The 23,111-nt window shown below is 40.3% G+C and overlaps 2 protein-coding genes and 1 long non-coding RNA gene across 9 annotated transcripts in view; 1 reads left to right on the top strand and 2 right to left on the bottom strand.

Moving 5' to 3' along the window:
* The window catches only part of LOC148682349 (uncharacterized), a 771,506-nt gene that overhangs the window by 19,094 nt on the left and 729,301 nt on the right, over positions 1 to 23,111 (bottom strand). The gene's annotated exons all lie outside the window — the stretch shown is intronic.
* LOC147845236 (uncharacterized) overlaps positions 1 to 23,111 on the top strand; it is a 934,973-nt gene that overhangs the window by 710,416 nt on the left and 201,446 nt on the right. The gene's annotated exons all lie outside the window — the stretch shown is intronic.
* On the bottom strand, positions 841 to 19,438 carry LOC108182799 (uncharacterized). The gene is made up of 3 exons (XM_087249984.1): positions 19,409 to 19,438; positions 18,797 to 18,938; positions 841 to 9,094 (listed from the first exon to the last, which is right to left on the bottom strand). The coding sequence occupies exon 3, from the start codon at positions 8,928 to 8,930 to the stop codon at positions 7,350 to 7,352; it is 1,581 nt and encodes a 526-aa protein (XP_087106110.1). The 5' UTR covers positions 8,931 to 9,094; positions 18,797 to 18,938; positions 19,409 to 19,438; the 3' UTR covers positions 841 to 7,349.

The raw sequence follows: 23,111 nt of genomic DNA, 5'->3' as shown, positions 1-23,111 counted from the left end.
TGTGGATCCTCATGTGTTTATTAAGGGATGATGATTGGCTGAAACTCATCTCACACTTAGGGCATGTGAATAGGCTCGTTTGACTTGGCCAAAATCTGCGCAGAATCGATCACCGGTGATCACCGCAAGATGCATGCCGGTTAGAAATGTGTCCGCCTTGCCTTCGCCTCGCTCTGATGTCACGCTGACGTGCGCCAAAAAACTCTCGCGATCGCGAGGCAGGTACCTCGGATAGAGCAGTTGGCCGCAGTTGCTCTCAAAAGACTGCGTTACCAAAAGCATGATGGGAAACGACTGGCTGACGACACAGCTTAATGCTGATTGGATGAGACTGACACATTACACTTTATTATCTTGTTTTACTAAGGTTTATACCTGGATTTGTTGAATACCTTTTTTTTGTATTTTCGTTGATAATTTAAAAAAAAGTCATAAAGAGCATAACATATGGTTATTTATTTAGATTTACACACAAACAAAAACAAAACACATCTTTGTAAAACATAACGTGAACTATGTAATATAACTAAATGTTACTAATAAATCATTAGGATTTGTGTGTGTATTTCTCTCTCAGTTTTAAGTCCTGTTTGTTGTCATTTTCACTTTTTGTATGTTTGTGTGAATTTTGTATTGTATTTTTTATGCAGCATTATTCCATTAAAGTCAATCCAATATATACATATATTCAGAAATACAAAGATAATCAGACTGTTTTGTCATTATGCCTTATCTTTGTGTGGTTTCATATGAGAAGTGAAAAGGGTGTAGTAAACAAGACACACACACATATTTGTATATATATATATATTGTAGCAGACTGAAGAAGGTCAGGAAGCGTTTAGCAGTCAAAACTTGTCTTTTATTGAACTTTTGCACGTTGCAGACAGAGTGATCCTTTTAGCTCTTCACATAAAACAACTCTCTCTCTTGTGAACCAAAGAAAAACCCCAGATACCTGTCAATCTCTCGAAAACCCGCCCCCTCCCTCTCAAGTGCGCAGACTCCTTTTTCCCATAATCCAGCCCCTTAAAGCCCTACATTACCCAACATCAATACACGCCAAACTACAACAACCAGGAACTGTATTTAAACCTTTTCTAGCATGCTACACTGCCCCCTCCTCACAAAGTTCCTCGACCTCGAGGGAACAAACATAGTCCTGGAGACGTCTTGGTGGCCTCTTGACTCTCTGAGACCGAGGTGAGCCCCTATCTGCAACAGGGCCACCAGAATGTGAACTTTGTAGCTCAGGAACTGGTGTAGTTTCACGGAGGACATCTATAGTATTAGAACTACCCAACCCGTGTCCCGCCTCATTCTCCAGAACAGGCATAACTGTAGGAGAGGCCAGCACTGTATCTGCTGAAGCACACCCTCTGTACGGAGCCAGTCTATCCCTGTGCACCGCTACTTTCCTGCCTCTTGGTGGCATCTGAACACGGTAAACAACTTCCCCAATTCTCTCCAGTACAATGCAAGGCCCCACCCACTGTGCATCAAGTTTAGGGCACCTGCCCTTCTTCCTCTGTGGGCTGTACACCCACACCCTCTCTCCCGCTGTGAAGTGTCGCCCTTTCGTTTTCAAGTCATAATTCCGCTTCTGTCGGATCCCCGCTTTCAGCAAGTGTTGCCTTGCAAAACTATGAGCGGTTTCCAAAGAGGCCTGAAGCCTACTTGCATACTCAGGGCCCGGTGGCACAGCAGGTGCATCAGGAGGCCTTCCATAAGCCATTTCCCCGGGCGTTCTGATTTCTCTGCCCAACATTAAAAGGGCGGGAGTGCATAAAGTTGAGTCTTGCACAGCTGATCGGTATGCCATTAAAATAAAAGGCAAGTGCCTGTCCCAATCTTGCTGATTGGTTTCAGTTACAATGGCTAATTGTTCTGCCAGAGTCCTATTAAATCTCTCGACAAGACCGTCACTTTGTGGGTGTAAAGGGGTAGTCCTTGTCTTGTGGATCCCCAGTTTTTCACACATAACTGCAAATACACGTGACTCAAAGTTCCGGCCCTGATCACTGTGGATGGACTCAGGGACCCCAAAACGGCTAAACATCCCATCCACTAATGCATCTACCACTGTCTCAGCTTCTTGGTCAGGCAGTGCGTACGCCTTTGGCCATTTTGTAAAATAATCCATAGACGTCAACACAAACCTGTTACCCCTCTCTGAGCGTGGGAATGGGCCCATTACATCTACCCCCACCCTCTCCATTGGCCCTCCTACAGGGAACTGCTGAAGAGGAGCAATGGACCGACCAGGGGGACCCTTACGGGCAGTGCAAGCATCACAACGCCGACAAAAATCCTCTACATCTCTCCTTACCCGCCCCCAGTAAAAACATTGCCTCACTCGATTAAGTGTTTTTGAAACACCAAAGTGTCCAGACCCCACTGTACCATGAGAAGCCCCAATAACCCCCTCACGCAACACTTTTGGTACCACCACCTGCCACCTTTCCTCTCCAGTGGTGGGGTCTTTCCACCCTCTCTCCAACACACCATCCCGCAGACGCAAGCCCTTAAATTTGGCCCATAAAGTTTTTGTTGACAGTGACATAATAGCCACTTCCTCCCACGGAGGTCGTTGTTGGGCTTGAACCCACTGAATTACTGGCTGCAGGTCTACATCTTGCTCTTGCAGCCGCTTCCAGTCCTCTATGCCCACAACCTCCATTGCTGCACACACCAGTGTATCCCCACACTTACAATCAGCAGAATTCTCCCCTGCATCAACATTCCCCAGCTCTCGGTCCCTGGCTTCCTTCTTGTCGCAGTAGCGACACCCAGCTATCGCACACGGCCGGCGAGACAGAGCATCTGCGTTTGCATGGCTCAACCCTGTACGGTGAACTACCTTCATGTTGTACGCCTGAAGTTCTTCAATCCAGCGTGCCAGTTGGCCTTCTGGCTCTTTAAATGACATAAGCCACTGGAGAGCAGAATGGTCAGTGCGTACTGTGAAATGTAACCCACACAGGTAATACTTAAAATGTCGCACAGCAAAAAGCATTGCAACGAGTTCCCGCCTGGTAACGCAGTACCTGCGTTCAGCCTCACTGAATGCTTTGCTATAGTAGGCAATGACTCTCTCCCCACTAGCCCCCACCTGAGAGAGAACTGCCCCCATACCCACATTGCTGGCATCTGTGTCTAAAATGAAAGGAAGTGCCGGATCAGGGGGGGCCAAGATTGGGGCTGTAACCAGAGACAGTTTCAGGGCAGCAAAAGAATCCTGACACTCCTCCGTCCACCTAAAGGATTTATCCTTCTTCAGCAGACGGAAAAGTGGGTCTGCAATGCTGGCAAAACCCTCCACAAACCTCCTGTAATATGACGCTAAGCCAAGAAAACTTTTAAGCTGCTGTGCTGTTGTGGGAGCAGGCCAGTTGCTCACAGCCTGCACCTTCTCTTCCACTGTGCCAATTCCCTGTCCTCCCAATTTGTGCCCTAGAAATGTCACCTCCTTCCTAAAGAATTTACATTTTTCTGGGTGCAGCTTCAAGCCAGACTCACTCACACGAACCAGCACATGACTAAGGGATTCCAGTGAGGTTTGAAAAGAGCTACCATGAACCAGTATGTCATCTAGGTACACCAGACACTCAGACCTTGGAATACCCGACAACACCTTGTCCATTAACCTTGCAAACGTGGCAGGTGCATTGCAGAGACCGAAACAGAGCACCCGGAACTGCCACAGCCCTCGACTGGTGCAAAATGCTGTTTTAGGCCTTGCATCAGGCGCAAGCGGTACCTGCCAATAGCCAGAACGAAGGTCCAAGGAAGTGAACCATGAGGACCCCACCACCAGGTCCAGTGATTCGTCGACACGGGGAATGGGGTAGGAGTCCTTTCTGGTCACTTCATTAAGGCGTCTGTAGTCAACACAAAATCTCCACTGGCCCCCCTTCTTAGGCACTAAGACTACCGGTGCAGCCCATGCACTCTCGGAGGGCTCAATTATCCCTGCTTGTGCCATTTCTGTCAAGGCCTTATCAGCAGCATCCTGTCGTGCAAAGGGGAGCCTCCGTGGCCGCAGCCTAACAGGTGTGGCATCTCCAGTCTCTATTTCATGTTGTACTAGGTGTGTTTGCCCCACATCTCCCTCCCTAAATGCAAAACAGTGTTTGAATTTAAACAGCAAATCCCAAAACTGCTTCTGCTGACACTCATCCAAGCCCTCACAATTCTTACACCATAACTCCCTCAAATCCCCCAACCCTGTCTCCTCCCCAAGAGGGGAAATCAGAGTGCTGGTTCCCTGCCCTTGCATGTCATGGAATTGTGGGGCCACCCTGGGATAGACCACAGGCGGAGCAAGGGCTAAGGAAGTAGGAGAGTTCTTTACCCCTTGAGGACTGTTGTCAGCTTTGTTGTGGTTTTGCAAGTGTGGTATATGTTCCCCCCCATTAGGCTTCCCATGAGAAGATTTTGCCTCTAGAAGGCCTGTAAAAGACATATCCCTGTCATTTCCAGTGGACATGACAACCTCAGGACCCCCTTCGAAACAAAGCATACCATTTTTCAAGTCTAACTTACAGCCTGCACTTCTTAGGAAGTCTAGACCGAGAATACAGGGGTCCTGGACAGTAGCCACCCACACTGAATGTTGTAATGTCTTCCCTCCGACAGTGAGCTCCACCTCCCCTTTACCCTTCATTGGTGCAAGTTCCCCTGTCACTGTGCGTAACAGAACAGTGGTGGGATCCAGTCTGGCATTGGTTGGTACCAAATCTGGTCTCAAGACCGTTACAGTACAGCCTGTATCCACCAATGCCACACATGGAACTCCTTCTACTAAAATTGGTACATGACAAAAATCACTAACACATGTTCGACCCACCACAACTACAGACTCTTTGGGCCCATATTTCCCCTCCCCCAACAAAACATGTTTTCTCTTCGTTTGCCCCACTCCTTTGACCCCTGATGGAAAAGTCTCATGGTCGGGATGAGAGTTGAGGGTCCGCACATCCCCGCTCATGCGGACCCCAGGCCGTTTCCCTGGTTCCCCGCTACATTAGGACACTGTCTGACTAAATGTCCAGTCTGACCACAACCCCAACAAACCCTTGGTCTCGTGCGAGGACGTTGCTCGGCTTGAAGTGTCACAGATCTAATTAACTCAGTTATCTCTGAGACCCAGGCTGGTCTTTCACTTAACCCCTCCCCCACATCAGCAGACCTTACTGGAACAATATTGTGATGACTCTCTTCCAATTTAGGGGTTCCACAAACAATTTCTCTCTCCAAAGCCATTTCCAAAGCATCCTGTAGGGTATGTGGGTGGGCCAGTTGAGTTTGTCTGCGGAGCTCCACAGGGGCCAGGGCCTGGACGAACTGGTCTCTTGCAAGCTCCCCTTGAACAGAGGGAGGCATGTGGGCATATGCACGTCGAGTCAGATTCTCAATGTCGTTTGCTAAAACTCTCAGCTGCTCTCCAGGAAGCCTGCGTCTATTATTCAGTTCAGAACGCAGGAGGCCTGACTGTTCAAATTGGCCAAAACGTCGTTTCAGAGCACCGACAAGTGCATTATAGTCATGTCTGTGTTCAGGGCTTAGAAGTAACAAGCAGGACAGGGCATCGTCAGTTAGGCACATAGCCAATTCAAGAGCTTTGCGGTCCTCTGACCAGCCTCCAGCTCGAGCCAGCAATTCAAATTGAGCATGAAAAGCTTCCCAATCAGCTTTGCCTGAAAATTTGGGTGTTTTAACAGTCACTATAGCTGTAGCGCCGCGGCCGCCACTGCATTCATATGCGTCGGCAGACAGCGAGGATCCGTGGGCGCCGACATGTTTATTTACATCGTCAGGCAGCGCAGCTCCGTGGGCGCCGTCATGTCCATTTTTATCCGCACCCGGCGGGGTTCCAAAGGTGCCGCGGCGTATATTTACATCAGCCGACAGCGCCAACCCTTGGGGGCTGCTATGTTTGTTTTCATCAGTACCTCGCGTTGTAACATGGGCGCCGCCATGTTTGTTTGTTTCTCTCGTGACTGTTCGGTAACTCTCGGCGGCACTCGGCTCTGGTAACGAAAGCCCGGCGTCTGCTGCCATCCGCCTCGTGGCATCAATCACACGAGCTCTGTGAGATTCCCATCGATCTTCCTGCTTAATCAAGTGCTCAGGAGGCGACATTGATCCATCCAGAGCCCCACGAAACCTTTGACTTTGGTCCTTAGATTCGGACTTTATTTTTCCTTGGGTCTTCTTCCACATCGCGTTGGTTGCAGGACGAAAAATAAGTAAATGCGGCTATCCAGTTCACTTCTGACACCAGTGTAGCAGACTGAAGAAGGTCAGGAAGCGTTTAGCAGTCAAAACTTGTCTTTTATTGAACTTTTGCACGTTGCAGACAGAGTGATCCTTTTAGCTCTTCACATAAAACAACTCTCTCTCTTGTGAACCAAAGAAAAACCCCAGATACCTGTCAATCTCTCGAAAACCCGCCCCCTCCCTCTCAAGTGCGCAGACTCCTTTTTCCCATAATCCAGCCCCTTAAAGCCCTACATTACCCAACATCAATACACGCCAAACTACAACAACCAGGAACTGTATTTAAACCTTTTCTAGCATGCTACACTATGTATGTGAAGTCAAAAGTCATGTTTATTAGACCAAGAATATTTTGATAGTTTTTCCTACAGTCTAATAGTTTTTATTCTGGAGAAAGTCTTGGGCTGTTTATTTTAGTCTGGCTGGAGTAAAAGCAGTTTATATAGACCTAATAAGCTTGTCAATATAATTAACCCCCTATAAGAATTTATTTGTCAAACAAACATTTGTCATGACTTGTCACTCAAAAGCATCTTGCTATGGCTACTTCATTTATAATGTAGCCAAATTAGGTTTCTTGAAAGTTTTCTTGCTGTATAAGCTTTTTATTTTGTTATTCTTTTAACGTTTGTTGAATATACAGAATTATATTTTTAATACACCCTTTTAGTTAATGAGCTGTTCATCTTCTGTAATTCTGACCATCTTTTTGTAAAAACAGTGATATTTCTATTGCATCCACTCCCACATTAAAAAATACTATAGTAATGTATACTGTAGTGCTTTTGAACCATGTTATAAAATAGCCTATTTAAATTTTATATTTCTGGTATCACAACAACTATAAACACAACACAATACTGAATAAACATGTTCAAAAATGCTATAATATTTACTATAAATCACCATAGTATTTTTTCATGAGGTCATTCGTCTGCGATAAAAAACGCGAACGAGATCTCCGCCAATGGTGACGTTTCCAGGTGGCTTAACAGCGAGATTCGGCAGGTGTCCGACTTCTGATGTAATTTTTGAGCCCTCCTCTTACTGCGCACGCCTGCTCTCGTTTACAATGCAGTCAAGGCGAGGCGCACCTCAAACGAGCCTAATGGTTTCTCTCCGGTGTGGATCATCATGTGTTCATTAAGGGACGATGATTTCCTGAAACTCTTCCCACACTTAGGGCATGTGAATGGTTTCTCTCCAGTGTGGATCATCATGTGTTGATTAAGGGATGATGATTGGATGAAACTCTTCCCACACTGAGTACATTTGAATGGTTTCTCTCCAGTGTGGATCATGATGTGTTGATTAAGGTGTGATGATTGGCTGAAACTCTTCCCACACTGAGTGCATTTGAATGGTTTCTCTCCAGTGTGGATCATCATGTGTAGATTAAGATTTGATGATTGGCGAAAACTTTTCCCACACTGAGTGCATGTGAATGGTTTTTCTCCAGTGTGGATCCTCATGTGTCTGTAAAGCGATGATAAGATGCTGAAACTCTTTCTACACTGAGAGCATGTGAATGGTTTCTCTCCAGTGTGGATCATCATGTGTCGAATAAGGTGTGATAATCGGCTGAAACTCTTCCCACACTGATTGCATGTGAATGGTTTCTCTCCAGTGTGGATCATCATGTGTCGATTAAGGTGTGATAATCGGCTGAAACTCTTCCCACACTGAGTGCATGTGAATGGTTTCTCTCCAGTGTGGATCCTCATGTGTTTATAAAGGGATGATGATTGGTGAAAACTCTTCCCACACTGAGTGCACGTTATTGGTTTCTCTCCAGTGTGGATCCTCATGTGTAGATTAAAGTTTGATGATTGGCTGAAACTCTTCCCACACTGAGTGCATGTGAATGGTTTCTCTCCAGTGTGGATCCTCATGTGTCTATAAAGGGATGATGATTGGCGAAAACTCTTCCCACACTGAGTGCACGTTATTGGTTTCTCTCCAGTGTGGATCCTTTTGTCTTGATTAAGGTGTGATGAGCGGTTGAAACTCTTCCCACACTGAGTGCAAGTAAATGGTTTCTCTCCAGTGTGGGTCCTCATGTGTTTATTAAGTGATGATGCTTGGCGGAAACTCTTCCCACACTGAGTGCACGTAAATGGTTTCTCTCCAGTGTGGATCCTCATGTGTAGATTAAAGTTTGATGATTGGCTGAAACTCTTCCCACACTGAGTGCAAGTAAATGGTTTCTCTCCAGTGTGGGTCCTCATGTGTTTAGAAAGGGATGATGATTGGCGAAAACTCTTCCCACATAGAGTGCACGTTATTGGTTTCTCTCCAGTGTGGATCCTTATGTGTTGATCAAGGTTTGATGAGCGGTTAAAACTCTTCCCACACTGAGTGCAAGTAAATGGTTTCTCTCCAGTGTGGATCCTCATGTGGTGATTAAGGTGTGATGAGCGGTTGAAACTCCTCCCACACTGAGTGCAAGTGAATGGTTTCTCTCCAGTGTGGATCCTCATGTGTTGTTTAAGGTATGATGAGCAGTTAAAACTTATTCCACACTGAGTGCATGTGAATGGTTTCTCTCCAGTGTGGATCCTCATGTGTTTATTAAGTGATGATGCTTGGCGGAAACTCTTCCCACACTGAGTGCATGTGAATGGTTTCTCTCCAGTGTGGATTATCATGTGAATCTTAAGTTTGCTTTTGCTTGCCAAAATCTTTCCACACTGAGTGCAGGTGAAACAATTCTTGTCTCTCCTTTTCAAAATACCATCAGTCTGTAAATGAGTTTTTTCCTCAATTTTGACATGATGTTCCTCCTCTTTCCTCTCATTCTCTTCAATTAGGTCTGAAATAAATAAATAAAAGATTAGTTTTCATCAAGTCTAAAAATCTCTCATCAAAAGCTGAAAAGTAAAAAGACACTGGAAACATTGGCTACACACACTTATTTTGATGCATGTTAAATGTAAAATAAAATCGGATCATATTTTGTTCAGTCATTAACATGTACACATTTAAGCAGATTCAATTCATCTTTATTTATCTACAGCTTTTACAATGTAAATTGTGTCATAGTCGCCTAACATAGAAGTCATTGTAAATTGAAACGCTGTCAGTCTAGTTTTCAGAGTTTCTTACATAATTGATCATAAAAGTAATTTTGGTCACATTGATAAGACACAGATTTGAAAGGTGTAAATGAAGTGACGACCCTGGTATTCCAGTTTGGATGTGGCAGATCCTGTTAAGGTGCCATGGTAGCTCCCCAATTGGTTCAAAGCATATAAATGCGAGAGTGAGCTAGCTTCTGTAGGATAGTGTGGCTACTGGCCGTCCTTGCATCAAGACCATCTCTTTATTTTGGCAACCTTATGGTTTTGTTTGGCATTATTTATATGTGTAGTTAAAGTTAGTTATTTTCTTCATTTTCCCCTAGACATTTGTTTGTTTCTTGATTTGTTGTTTTATTAGTTGTGTATATTAAATAAGTTGCATATATAATTTTTTTGTTGTCTAAGCTCTTTTATGTTGCAACTCGAACAAGGGGGTCCAGTTAGATACATCCAGTTAGATCATTTTGTTCTCTTGATCTGGAATACCTTATGCTTCGGTGCCAACCACACTGGCCACCAAGAGAGGTCACAGCTGTTATAATTACAGATGTTTGCATCCACCCTCAAGCCAACACAGAGCAGGCGCTTAGGGAACTGAATGGGAGCATAAGCGAGCAGGAAACCACACACCCAGAGGCAGCATTTATTGTTACAGGGGACTTTAACAATGCCAATCTCAGGAAAATCACTCCAAAATACTATCACCATATCACCACAAACATGCATGGTGACCGAATTTTGGACCACTGCTATTCTCCGTTCCGGGAAGCCAACAAATCCCTCCCCCGCCCACCGCTAAGCAAATCAGATGACTCTTTTGTTCTGCTCTTGCCTGCTTACAGACAGAAACTGAAACGGGAACCACCCACCCTCAAGACGTTTCAAAGCTGGACGGACCAATCGAGTTCCATACTTTAAGAATGTTTTGATCATGTGGACTGGGAGATGTTCCGGACAGCTTCTGATGACGACATTAAAGTTTAGTCAAGACACTGTTACATGCTTCATCAGAAAGTGTATAGAAGACATGGTCCCAACAAAAACTGTTCGTATCTACCCCAACCCAAAACCATGGATTGATGGCAAAGTTCGAACAGCCCTATCAGTGTGAACCTCTGCCTATAAATCCAGAAATGCTGAGGAACAAAAACAAGCAAACTACAACCTCAGGTAAACTATCAAAGCAGCAAAACATCAATACAGAGGTACAAGGTAGAGGGGAGGAGTATGTGGCAGGGACTTAATTACATCATAAACTTTAAAAGTAACAAACCCGCCACTGTAAACATTTCTGCATCTCTCCTGGACGAGCTCAACTTGTTCTACACCTGCTTTAAAGCCCAGGACAGCACCTACACACTGTGCGCTCCCGCAGCCGATACCAAAACCGCCAGCACACTCTGTTTCTGTAGCAGACGTAACGAGATCTTTCCGGAACATCCGGAAAGCTACGGCCCAGATGGCATCCCTGGACGTGTACTTAAAGCATGCGCACACCAGCTAGCGGGGGTTTTCACGGACATCGTTAACCTCTCGCTCTCTCTGTCTGTGGTTCCCACATGCTTTAAGACAGCTACTATTGTGCCCATACCGAAATAATCTAAAACCACATGCTTAAATGACTGGCGTCCAGTTGCTCTGACACCCATCTTCAGCAAGTGCTTTGAGAAGCTGATTAAAAAGCACATCTGCTCTGTACTGCCTGCTCACACTGACCCTCTGCAATTTGCTTACAGGAATAATCGTTCCACTGATGTTGCAATTGCTTTCACCTTGCACACTGCTCTGTCTCACCTGGAAAACAAAAACACATATGTGAGAATGCTGTTTGTGGACTACAGCTCAGTATTCAACACTAAAGTGCCTGCCAAACTAGTGGTGAAGCTCTAAGCTCTGGGTCTACACAGCTCTATGTGCATCTAGATCCTGGACTTCCTATCAAGCAGACGCCAGGTGGTCAGAATGAACAACATGACCTGATCCACACTGATGATCCACAGAGCTGTGTTCTCAGTCCACTCCTGTACTCCCTGTACACACGCGACTGTACAGCCAAACACAGCTCCAACGTCATCGTTAAATTTGCTGATGACAGTGGTGGGCCTAATCACAGATAATGATGAGATGGCCTACAGAGAGGAGGTTTACACTCTGACGCAGTGGTGTGAGGAAAACCACCTCTCACTCAACATCAGCAAAACCAAGGAGCTGGGAGAAGAGAGAACACACACCCATCACCATCAACGGGACACCAGTGGAGAGTCAGCGCTTTCAAGTTTCTTGGAGTACACATTGCTGAGGATTTGACATGGACTGCTCACACAGACGCAGTGCTAAGGAAGGCACAACAACGCCTCTTCTTCCTCAGGCGTCTCAGGAGGTTTGGAATAAGCCCTCACATCCTCCGCTCGTTCTACACCTTCACTGTGGGGAGCATCCTGCGTGGCTGTATCACCACCTGGTATGGAAATAGCACCAGCAGCAATCGCAAAGGCCTACATAGGATTGTGTGAACTGCTGGACGCGTAGTAGGAGGTGAGCTTCCCTCCCATCACGACATCACCAGGCAGTGCATGAGAAAAGCCAAGTGAATTATAAGCGACTCCAGCCACCCAAGCCATAGACTTTTCTCTCTGCTACCCTTAGGCAAATGGTTCTGCAGCATCCGGTCGCTCACCAGCCGACTAAAGGAAAGCTTCTTCCCTCAGACTATCAGGCAGATGAACACTTAATACCCCTCACTGCACACCATGTATATGTGGCATGCACTGCACTTTAACCAATACATACCTAAAACAATACTGCCTACAACTATGGGTACACATATTCATTATACATATCGCTGTCAACAATTATAATGCTGCCAAATTATTTTGTACTATCTGTATTTTGCACTGTCGTTATATTTGCACTGTCTGTATTTTGTACTGTCTAGAGCCAGCACCTAAGCTTTTCACTCATCATAGCACACGTGCTGCTGATGATGTGACAATAAAAGTGATTTGATATTCATGGCCATTTTTTCTTCATTGGCCTTTATTATAGCAACATATATATATATATATATATATATATATATATATATATATATATATATATATATATATTATAGCCATGACAGCATATAATCATGCAAGATACTTCTAAAAGATACACTAAACCTCGAGAAGACTCCTCTTCTGGACCAGGCACACCACACTCTATGCAGCAAACCAGTGGATGACAAGGAACCACCATGCGCCTTCGTGATTAAATGCCACTACTTTTCCGAAAAAGAAGATATTTTGAAGAAAGCCACTGAAATAAAGACAACAGTACACTGGGCTGTGAATGACAATACAAATGTTAATGTCGCTCTCCGGTTAACTTTTAAATAACCACTATAGTACATGTTGGTTGTTGTTATTTCTAGTTCCCACGTATATTTAGTCAGTAATGAGGTCGTTTTGCCATAAAACATCAAGCGCTGTTCAAATGGTTTTGTTTTATACGTGAGGTCCCACATGGTCAGCTAGCTAAAGCCTGATTTCTACTTCTGCGTCAGGTGACCGGCGTAACCCACGGCGCAGGCAACGCGCGTGGCTGTGCATTTATACTTCTGCATTAACACTTCTGAAACGCTAGTTGGCACAGAGGTGTAAATGTTCCTCTGTGTCGAGTTTCTTCATGGCTTTTTTGCTTTTCCTGAACACTTCCGAGATGTACAAGTGGCTCAAACTCGCTCATTTTGAGGCAGGAACCGGGAGACGTGCAACAACTTTAACTATGAGGTAAACACTAAACAAAACTTTCCATCCGGAGCTCCTTCACGGGACTCCACACTTGTAAACAATCGCTCGCGCCATTCGCGCGGCTCTCGGTCCCGCCCAGACTCGTCAGCGATACCAAGCCGACCAATCACAGAGCTTACGCTATGCGTCGTTGCGACGTGTAGTTACATTTTTTGAGAGGTGCACGTCAGTGACGGCGACGGCCACGGCGAAGGGCTATGCGTCAGCGCCGTAGCATACGCCGGCGTTTGACGCAGAAGTATAAATCAGCCTTAAGAGTGTGAGTAGGTGGAAGTGTGTGTAAGTTTACACCAAGGTTTCAATCTTGTGTTGTTTCGTGTTTATAAAAGTGTATGTGCGATCACACCTTTTTTTTCCTTTTTATTTCTTTCCTCTCTCTCCCTCACACATCCCCCTACATACAAAACCCACAGATACCTTTCGGGTGCTTCGGATGCTTGTGATAAATGTTTTCAACAGCCCATAAAATGGGTGGAGTAAAGACAAACTTTACCAATTGGAATGTGCGGAGGCTAAATCACCCAGTGATTTAGCCTCCGCACATTCCAACTGGTAAAGTGAAAATCAGTTCAAATCTGATATTGTATATTTGCAGGAGACACATCTGTTGAAAAATGACTATTCTAAACTTAATAGAGGAGGCTATACACAAATATATTATTCAAACTTCAATAGCAAAAGTAGGGTCGTTGCTGTACTCATACATAAGAATGTACAGTTTGTCATTGAGTCAAATGTGCTGGATAAAAATGGCAGATACATAATAATCCAAACTTTTAACATGTCTGTGGTCCTGGCCTATGTGTATGCTCCTAATTGGGACAATGTACAAATTTACAGTGATTTATTTTCAATTTTGCCTAGTCTTGACACACACAATTTAATTTTAGGAGGCGAACCTCCTGAATTTTATTCACCTGTGCATCAAAACTATTCCAGGATTGACCATTTTCTCCTGGACAAGCAGTTACGTCCCTTACACCCCATTCACAAGGGGCATCAGCGTCAACGCTTCCCGTTCACTTTGAATGGGTGACGTCAGGCGTTGCCGAACTGCATTGTGGATTCGTCGACGCTGCTTCAGAATCATTGTTCGCTGCAAAAGTTGGGACTTGATCAACTTTTCAAGCGGCGATGGAAGCATCAGCCAACAGATCGCTGTATGCAAATACACCAGCTCAGACTGTGGCCAATTGCTGACTAAATTCCTTGGCTAACGCTGCTAGGACGATCACGTCAGCCCCAACTTCAGACACGCCCTCTGTCAAGCGTTGACGCTGAAGCCCCGTGTGAATGGGGCATTAATGTCAGCAGTAGAGTATGGTAGTATTGTTATTTCGGACCATTGTCCAGTCTCTCTAAAGCTATGTTTCCAGGCAATGGAATCCTCCAACATACATGGCGGTTTAACTCAAGACTCTTGGCAGACGACGATTTTGTAAAAGTTATTGATGCTTAAATTTATTTCTTCCTTGAGATAAACGAATCCCCAGAGATAAGTTTGAGCATCCTATGGTATACTCTGAAAGCATTTATAAAAGGACAGATTATTTAATATCAAGCTAGAGCAAATAAAAGAATGTCAAAATGGCTTACACAGATTATGAATTAAATAATACAATTGATCAGCTACACTCAACATCACCTTCCGAAGAGCTCCATTAGAAAAGACTCCTTCTGCAAGCGCAATATGACTCCCTGACAAGTGAAAATGCAGAGGATCTCCACATAAGATCACGCTAGATTCATTATGAACATGGTGAACGAGCTGCCAGGTTATTGTGTTACCAACTGAAACAATCCTCAGCAGCTGATTTTATAGCAGCAGTTAGTAAGGAAGACGGCAGTATTATTACTGATTAACAGGGAATTAATGATCAATTTAAACACTTTTATAAAACCCTTTGCAGCTCTGAGGTAAACCAAATTGGACGTATTGATAGCTTTTTCAATTATTTAGAATTGCCATACCTTTGTGATTCAGATCAGTTGGCATTAGAAGGAAATATAACACCTTCTGAAATTGAAAATGCAATTAAAAAATTAAAAACCGGAAAAGCACCAGGCCCTGATGGCTTCCGGTCGAGTTTTATAAGAAGTTTACTGCCAAGCTAACACCACTGTTGTGCAAGGTATTTAATGAAGCTCTTCTTTTGGAGACAATTTTTTTAGGTACTTTCAAGTCCATAGGTTCGTTAAAAAACACTTCTCTCCTTCACTGAACCAACCAAAAGCATGTTGGATAGATGAATTGGTAAATATGGACTCATATCAAAGGGGTATGATGTCCATGTTATATGAAGTGGTCTAAAGAACTGCCTTCCCTTGCCTAAATTGTATAAAACAAAAATGGGAAGACAGACTGGGACTAGAAATATCAGATACAGCCTGGCAATATGCCATAGAACTGGTACACTCATTCCCTGTATGTATTAGACATGGTCTTCTTCAGTTTAAGGTGCTTCTTAGGCTTCACCTATCTAGGAGCAAGCTGGCAAAAATGTATCCAGGGTCAGATTCATCTTGCCCCAGATGTGGTTTGGAGCCAGCAGATCTGATGTTCTGGCGATGCCCTAGATTACATAAATTTTGGGCCAATATTTTTAGATCATTTTCATCTATATGTAATAGAGATCATTGCCTTTTCTTCTTTATTGGCCAGACGTCTGATTCTCCTAAGATGGAAAAAACAAACTCACCATCCCACAAACATTGGATATTAGAATTGTTATCGAAACTCGATAAACTAAACTCGAGCACCTTAAGTACATCATCCAAGACTCTACAAAAAAGTTTTAGAGGTTTGGCAGCCTTTCCTCTCGTACATTGAACGCTCAGAGGTTATTATATCCTTGGTGAGAGTTTGTCCCTAGTTTCCTAATTTATTTTATCTATTTTTATTAATTAATTTATTTTTATTTTTATCTTTCACCCTTTTTCTTTATGGGGTGTATGTCTGTAGCTATGTACCATGTTAATTTGTTGTTCAATATGTGTGTTGTGGAAAATTTGAAGACTTTGGAAAAATCAATTAAAATAGTTGAATAATAAGAATGTAAGCAGTACTAAAACAGTTTTTAGAAGAGTAATAATCCCATTAATCTAGTTACGGTACATGTCTCTGTCGAAGGTCTGTTAATTTAAGCTAGTTATTAATTAAAGAAGAACAAGCCTTTCTCGTACGTGACTTTGTTCTTTGTGTGACTGAAATGTAGGTAATGGGTAAGCAGGATGAGAAAAAATTATATATTCTTCTATTATATATTCCTTCTATGCTAATCAAGGACTTCTGAGACATTGCAAGCATGCGATAGGTCCTCCTGGCTTGGCAGAGTTGATCACAGCTCCAGTACACATCTCTGCCATTTGCTTTCAGTAACCATGTGCTTTTCACCATACACAATTCTTCTGCTTGTGATCCTCCTTCAAATAGCTTTATCATGTTTGGTGTCATTTGACAGTTTATGACTTAAGCATTGTAGTGCTAAAATCAACAGATACATTGATTGCTTGTATTTCAATATACAATATATTTACTATTGTTGAGTCATGGCCTGAGGAGAGTATGATAATGTTCTTCTCACCCACTTTATCTCCTCAACTGTGCTCTCTCATGTTCAGCTGGTTTTGTGGGTTGAGTTTCACTCATCTTTAACAATGCTTTTCTCAGGGTATAATACGTAAAGGTAAGTGTTGATCTGGGAGAATGGCTTTTACTCTGCATCTCCTGCACACGGCTGCGTAGCCTCATATGCTAACAAAGACAGTTTCACTGTCTTTGTTGCTCAGCAGTGCATATGTTACAGCTAATTTCTTTATACAGTATGTTAGTTTGTTTCATTCTACTGTCTGTATATTCAAACATGTAAATTAATAAACAACTTTACCTGCTTTAAGCTTTGAGATTCTTTCTCTTTATCAATGATAATAACAACTTTGATGGAGTCAGATAAATAATGGATTTAAACACACCATCCTTCAACTGCTTTCTGTTTCCGACTATTGGTTCAGAATAACAGCGTAAACTCTAAACCTTACAGCTATGTTTCCATCCAAAAATCCCAATTAAATTTATTTGCAAAACTGGAATATCGCATAAAAAATATGCAAATAAATCAGTGTTGTCGGGCGACGAGGAGGCACAGTAGGTGGTGCTGTCGCCTCACAGCAAGAAGGTTGCTGGTTCGAGCCTCAGCTGGGTCAGTTGGCATTTCTGTGTGGAGTTTGCATGTTCTCCCTGAGCTGGCATGGGTTTTCTCTGGGTGCTCCGGTTTCCCCCACAAGATCAAAGACAAGCAGCATAACACTGTTTTAAGGATCTAAAAGCGGCGCCTGCTGGTATGTGAAGAATATGGTCAATACTGATGAACTTAACAACATCATATAGTTTAGAAAACTGTACAATGTTTTAAACTAATTAATTATTTTAGTGTCTATTTCATTCAGCATATTTAAAATTAGAGTCATCCACGTTTTCTGACATACTTTAAATCAGGGTTTCTGCAGGTGACACCAAGTTTAATTTAAGACTTTTAAAGACATTTTTAAGACCATTATAAGGTTTTTTATTTGTCCTTTCAAAAAATTTTTTTATATAAAATGTTTAATAATACAATAATAAATCAAAACTAATAATAACATTAAAATATTTTAGATATTTCTTAGCAAAATATCTTAAATATTGTGTAAAAACAAGAGAGCTCGACTTGGATCCACACACTTTTTTCTAAAATAAACTTTCTTTAAAATAAAATAAAAACTAATTAACAAATGTATTAAAAGTTTTAAAAACTATAATAAACTAAATCCATTCACAACAATCTGTCCAGGTGGATATCCTCAGCAGTCTTTACCATTATGATAAATAGAGTTAAAATGACCTTTTTAAATAAAGGTTGAAAGTTTTATGGAGATGGATTGTTGGTGATTGTATGGGTTTTGACCAAATTGGGTAACAAAACATGAACACAGGAAAATGAAGACTTGTTTAAAAAAGATTTAAGACCGACAACACAACATTTCAGCAAATTTAAGACTTTTTAGGGCCAAATTTTAGATTTTTTAAAACATTTGAGAATTTAAGACATTTTAAGACTCAGCGGAAACTCTGTTTAAATACAATAGCCCTGATTATTAGTTATTATAATAAAGATTTAATTCTCATTCTGATACTATCTGTGAGAACTAGTAACAACTACTAGAAACAAGTTTAAACCCATAAAGAAGTTGATGAAAAAAAGGGAATTGTGATCAACCTGACATATGCAAATGGAAAGTACCAAGCTAACACTATCACTGTAATAGCAGATATCTTTTATGAGAATACTGTAGGTCAAATATCGTCAGCTCAGTTTGACTTTTTATTAATTTATTGTTTTTATTTATTTTTTATAGCGACAGTGCTCAAGGGCGCTTTACACAGTAGGAGAACAAGAAAAGCAATAACCTTAAGAAGGTAGAGAAAATGGGAGACTAATAATACATAATGACAAAAGACATGAGAACAAGTAACAAAAGAAACTCGTTCCTGTCTTTTAATAAGTGCTTATGTGCATTTAGGAGAACTAGGCAGCACACTCAGGGCTGCAACATGGATTTAATTTAGTATTCTTATTATTAAAATATATCTGAATGAAAACTAACTTGTTTGTTCCTGCGGATCTTCCTGTTTGACTGTGAATGTTTCTTCAATCTTCACTCTCCTCTTTAATAAACGCCATCTTTATAACAGTGTGGAGATCAGTCGCTTCAGCAGGAGTTTTTCTCTGTGTTTGGACACTTTATTCTGTTTAAAATGAACAAAACAATGAACAGAAACAAAATAACTTCTCTTTAACACTTGCTTCAACAGTTTCTTTATATGAGAGTGATTGACAAAAATAAATCAGGTAAGTCTGAGCAAGAAACAAAAGCCACAAACAAATGACCTGATAAAAACTAGTCCTCCATTTCTTTATATATATATATATATATATATATATATATATATATATATATATATATATATATATATATATATATATATATATAATATTGTATACCTATATTGGAATGACATTATGCTAGTAAATAAATAAAACCTTCATTAAAACACATTTCTGTTGTTCAAACAATAGCCCTCGATTACTGTTATTAAAATAGTACTTTGTTGTATAAAGGATTAAAATAATAGTCAACCGCAGGTATATAATATCGAAAGGAAAACCTGAAACTTTAATCAATCTGTTTATATTTGTGTAAAGTTGTGAAACAAACCTTCCTCCAGTTGAACCGCAGCGCGGAAGCGGCGCCGCCTTATGATGTCACACAACACGCCAAAATAAAAGTCTTTTTTGTTCAGCTTTTTTGCCACTTACTGTTGCAGTCAGGACATGATAAATTTCACACTCCTTTTCACATCTCACACAACATATCTGCTCTCTCTCTCTTTCAAATACACAGACATTCAGTATTTGAAGTTGATCAAAACTTTTAATCCAAACATTTTTACACAATTTTGAAAAACTTGTTTAATCTAATAAGTATAAGTGTTTTTTTTTCGTTTTTATTGTTGCAAAAATTTTACATCACAAAACGGAACAATCATATATAAAATAAATTAAAATTGTTACAACTGCAACAAGGAGCAAGGAGCAGTACAGAAGATCTACATCAAAGGACAAACAAAACATTATGGGTCTGCACTTTTTCCACTTACAACAATGAATGTGATATTTACCCATTAGTAAAATAAAGTTCACAACATCAGAGAAAGAACAATGTAAATCAGCTTTGTAAAATAAAATATCTTCTAGAACAATAGGGGGGACTGAAATCATCTTTAATGAAAGCCAAGGATGGATGTCAAACCAGAATTTAAAAGTAAATTCACAAGAAAAAAAAAAAAGTGATCGAGTGTTTCTGGAGCAGAAGCTACACTTGTCAACATCAAAGTTAAATCTTTTTTGAATAAACTCGTTCACATGGTATATCCTGAATAAAATTCTGTAATGAGTTTACTTAACCTTAGGTGCTACAGGATATTTAAGAGAAAAGGTAAAAGCTTTGTCCTCTACTAAGGGTTTAACAACTCCTAGATGATAACACTTAAAATCACCCATTATAAGGCGTGTTGTAAATAAGCTTGTTGTTACATTTACTATCAAAAATATCAACATTGATATTTTTAAAGACGGAAGAAAAGTTACAAGTGTACATGGGGGATCAAAATAATTACTTTGAATTAACCTAAACAAAGCAATAGGTATAGCCTCGCTAATTTTAATATAACCTTTATCTGTGATTTTAACTCTATATTTATTTAAAAATTCGTTATGAGATAGTAGCAGTCCATTTTCATCTAACAAATCATTAATGAATATAATGCCTTTATTGTACCAGTCACTTTTAAACAATGATTTTCTGTTAATAATAACAGCCCTTTTATTTCAAAGAGTGGATTTATGAGGGGAAAATTATAGGTAAATATAATTTTCCAAAAAAGTAGTTCTTGCTATTGAAAATTAGACAGCATCAAAGGAAGTTTTGAACAATCATAATCATATCTTAATACAAATTCAAGGCCACCATTTTTTTAAACAAATTATTTGGGATATGATACCATATTGAATAAGGCTTAAACACTGTTTCAACCATTTAACTCTAAAAGTGCAATGAAGACATTCAAAATTAATAGCTTTCAAACCTCCATATTCTTACTCTTTGATCATATGATTCTTACGTAAATAATGTGATTTATTTTTACAAATAAATGTAAAAAATGTTAAATTAATAGATTTAACTATTTTGGGAGGAGTATATAAAGGATAAGTTAAGTATATAATTTTAGATAATCCCAGTCAAAATAATTTTACCCTGTATGGAAAGGTCTCTAGCTATCCAATGATTTAGGGATTTTTTCATCCCTTCCATTTTAGTATTAAAATTTGCACATTCTCTATTAACAGAATTTTTGGTGATGGTAACTCCCAAGTATTTAACTTCTTCTTTTACTAGAATACCTTCTAACTCTCTTAAAGTACAATTCTGAATAGTTAATATTCCACATTTTCTTAGGTTTAAGGTGAGTTCAGAAGCTTTAGGAAACAGAAACTTTGACAAGAGCTAAAAGGAGCACCTCCCTATTTTTAAGAATTAATAGAGTGTCATCAGCAAACTGACTTAAAGTAAAAGTCCTACCAAGTATATTAATACCTAAAGTGTACTCTGATTTAATATAATGACATAAGTTCAACAGCTATATTAAAAAGTAAAGGTGAGATGGGACATCCTTGATGGATTAATCTTTTGATGTAAACTCTAGGAGATGATCCTGAATTCAGGGATTTACCACTGAATATATCAGTATAGAACATGGAAATTACCCTACAAAAGCTCGGACCAAACCCAAAAGTTTCTAAAGACTTTCTAAAGACAAAAAAGGATGCTCAAGGGTATCAAATGCCTTGAAAAAGTCTAGAAATAGAAATAAACTTGTCTGAGGAATTAAATAATCGAGCATATCAAGTATCATTCTGAATAATTCTCCCTTTAATACATTAAAAATAAAAGATAATACAATAAAAAATAAATTTAATACAATAAAAGCTGATTGTGTTTCATTAATTATCTCGCCTATACCTTTTTTTGAGTCTATTGGCAAATACATGAGAGAGCAATTTAAAATCATTGGACAAAAGAGTTATGGGTCTCCAATTATTTAAAAATAATTTGTCTTTGCTTGGCTCTGGAACTAAAATTATTAAAATCTGCTTCATAGAAGTCGATAGTTCTGCTTTCTCTTTACTTTTCTTAAGTGCTTCAAACACTAAAAATCTCATCTCTGGCCAAATATGTTTATAAAACTCAACTGTAATTCCGTATATGCCTGGATTTTCAATTGGACATTTTAGAAATAGCAACATCAAGTTCAGAGATAACAATGTCAGATTCCATCATTTCACGGAAGCTGTCATCTATAATAGAAACTTTATCTTTTAAAAAGGAAAAGAAAAAGTCACAATCACTCTCATTAAATTTTGATTCATATATTAACATGAATAGATGTGATCATCAATCAAAGTTTTCTCTTCACTTACATCGTTATCTATGCTACGTTTATTAATAGTTTTTGAAGCTTGCCTATGCTTTACTAAATTTAAAAAAATATATGAAGAATTTTTCTCCCCCTCCTCTATCCATTTCACTCTAGATCGTAAAGCTCCTTTAGCTTTCTCTGTATAGTAGTCATCCAACTCTGATGGCAAAATACGAAGTTCATTTTGTTCTATATCTTCAAGAAAATCTTTATCACCACAATCATTTAATCTAGATAAAACTGTTAACTGTCTTTTTTTTCTAACAGAGGAAAACAATAGCTCATTACAGCAAAGCCATTTTTAACTTGATTTATTTTTAATTTGAGAAAAGCATGTGGCAAAAGAAAAAGAAAACCAAGCGGCAAATAGGGAGAAAAGCATTTGCCAAATGCTTATTTAAAAAGCTGTTTAAAATGTGTTTTGTGATTTATTAATACAATTTTTTACTGTTTGATTAATCAGCCTTTAAAACATGAATTAAATAAAAATACAGTAATAAAAGTGTATATTTATTTATACATTTAAAATGTTTTTGTAATGCATTGTTTTATTGCCTAATTAAATGACTTTTAACCATCTGGGGTCTGAGGGTGTTTTGGGGCTCTGGAGAAGTTTTGACATGCACTGACATTTGTGTTGTTTTCAGTATCTTAAAAACATTTTAATAGCTAATGTGTGATAACACTGTAAACAGCACAAGTTGGTTTACAATAATACCTAAGCAGCATGTTTGTATGTGTTTGTGTTTTTGAGAAAGAAACGTTTATGCGTGGTTAATGAAAAACTAAAATTTTGAAGTCACTGAAACAAGGCCGTGAAACACACAGAGAACATTTGTGCACAAGACTTTTGAGAACTGGATCTGGTAGTCTAGTGTTTTT

Source organism: Danio rerio, chromosome 4 (genome assembly GCF_052040795.2).
Source record: "Danio rerio strain M-AB ecotype USA chromosome 4, GRCz13ab, whole genome shotgun sequence".
In the NCBI taxonomy this organism is placed as follows: Eukaryota; Metazoa; Chordata; class Actinopteri; order Cypriniformes; family Danionidae; genus Danio; species Danio rerio.
Note: the sequence above shows the minus strand (reverse complement) of the source record. Positions and strands in the feature narration are given on the sequence as shown.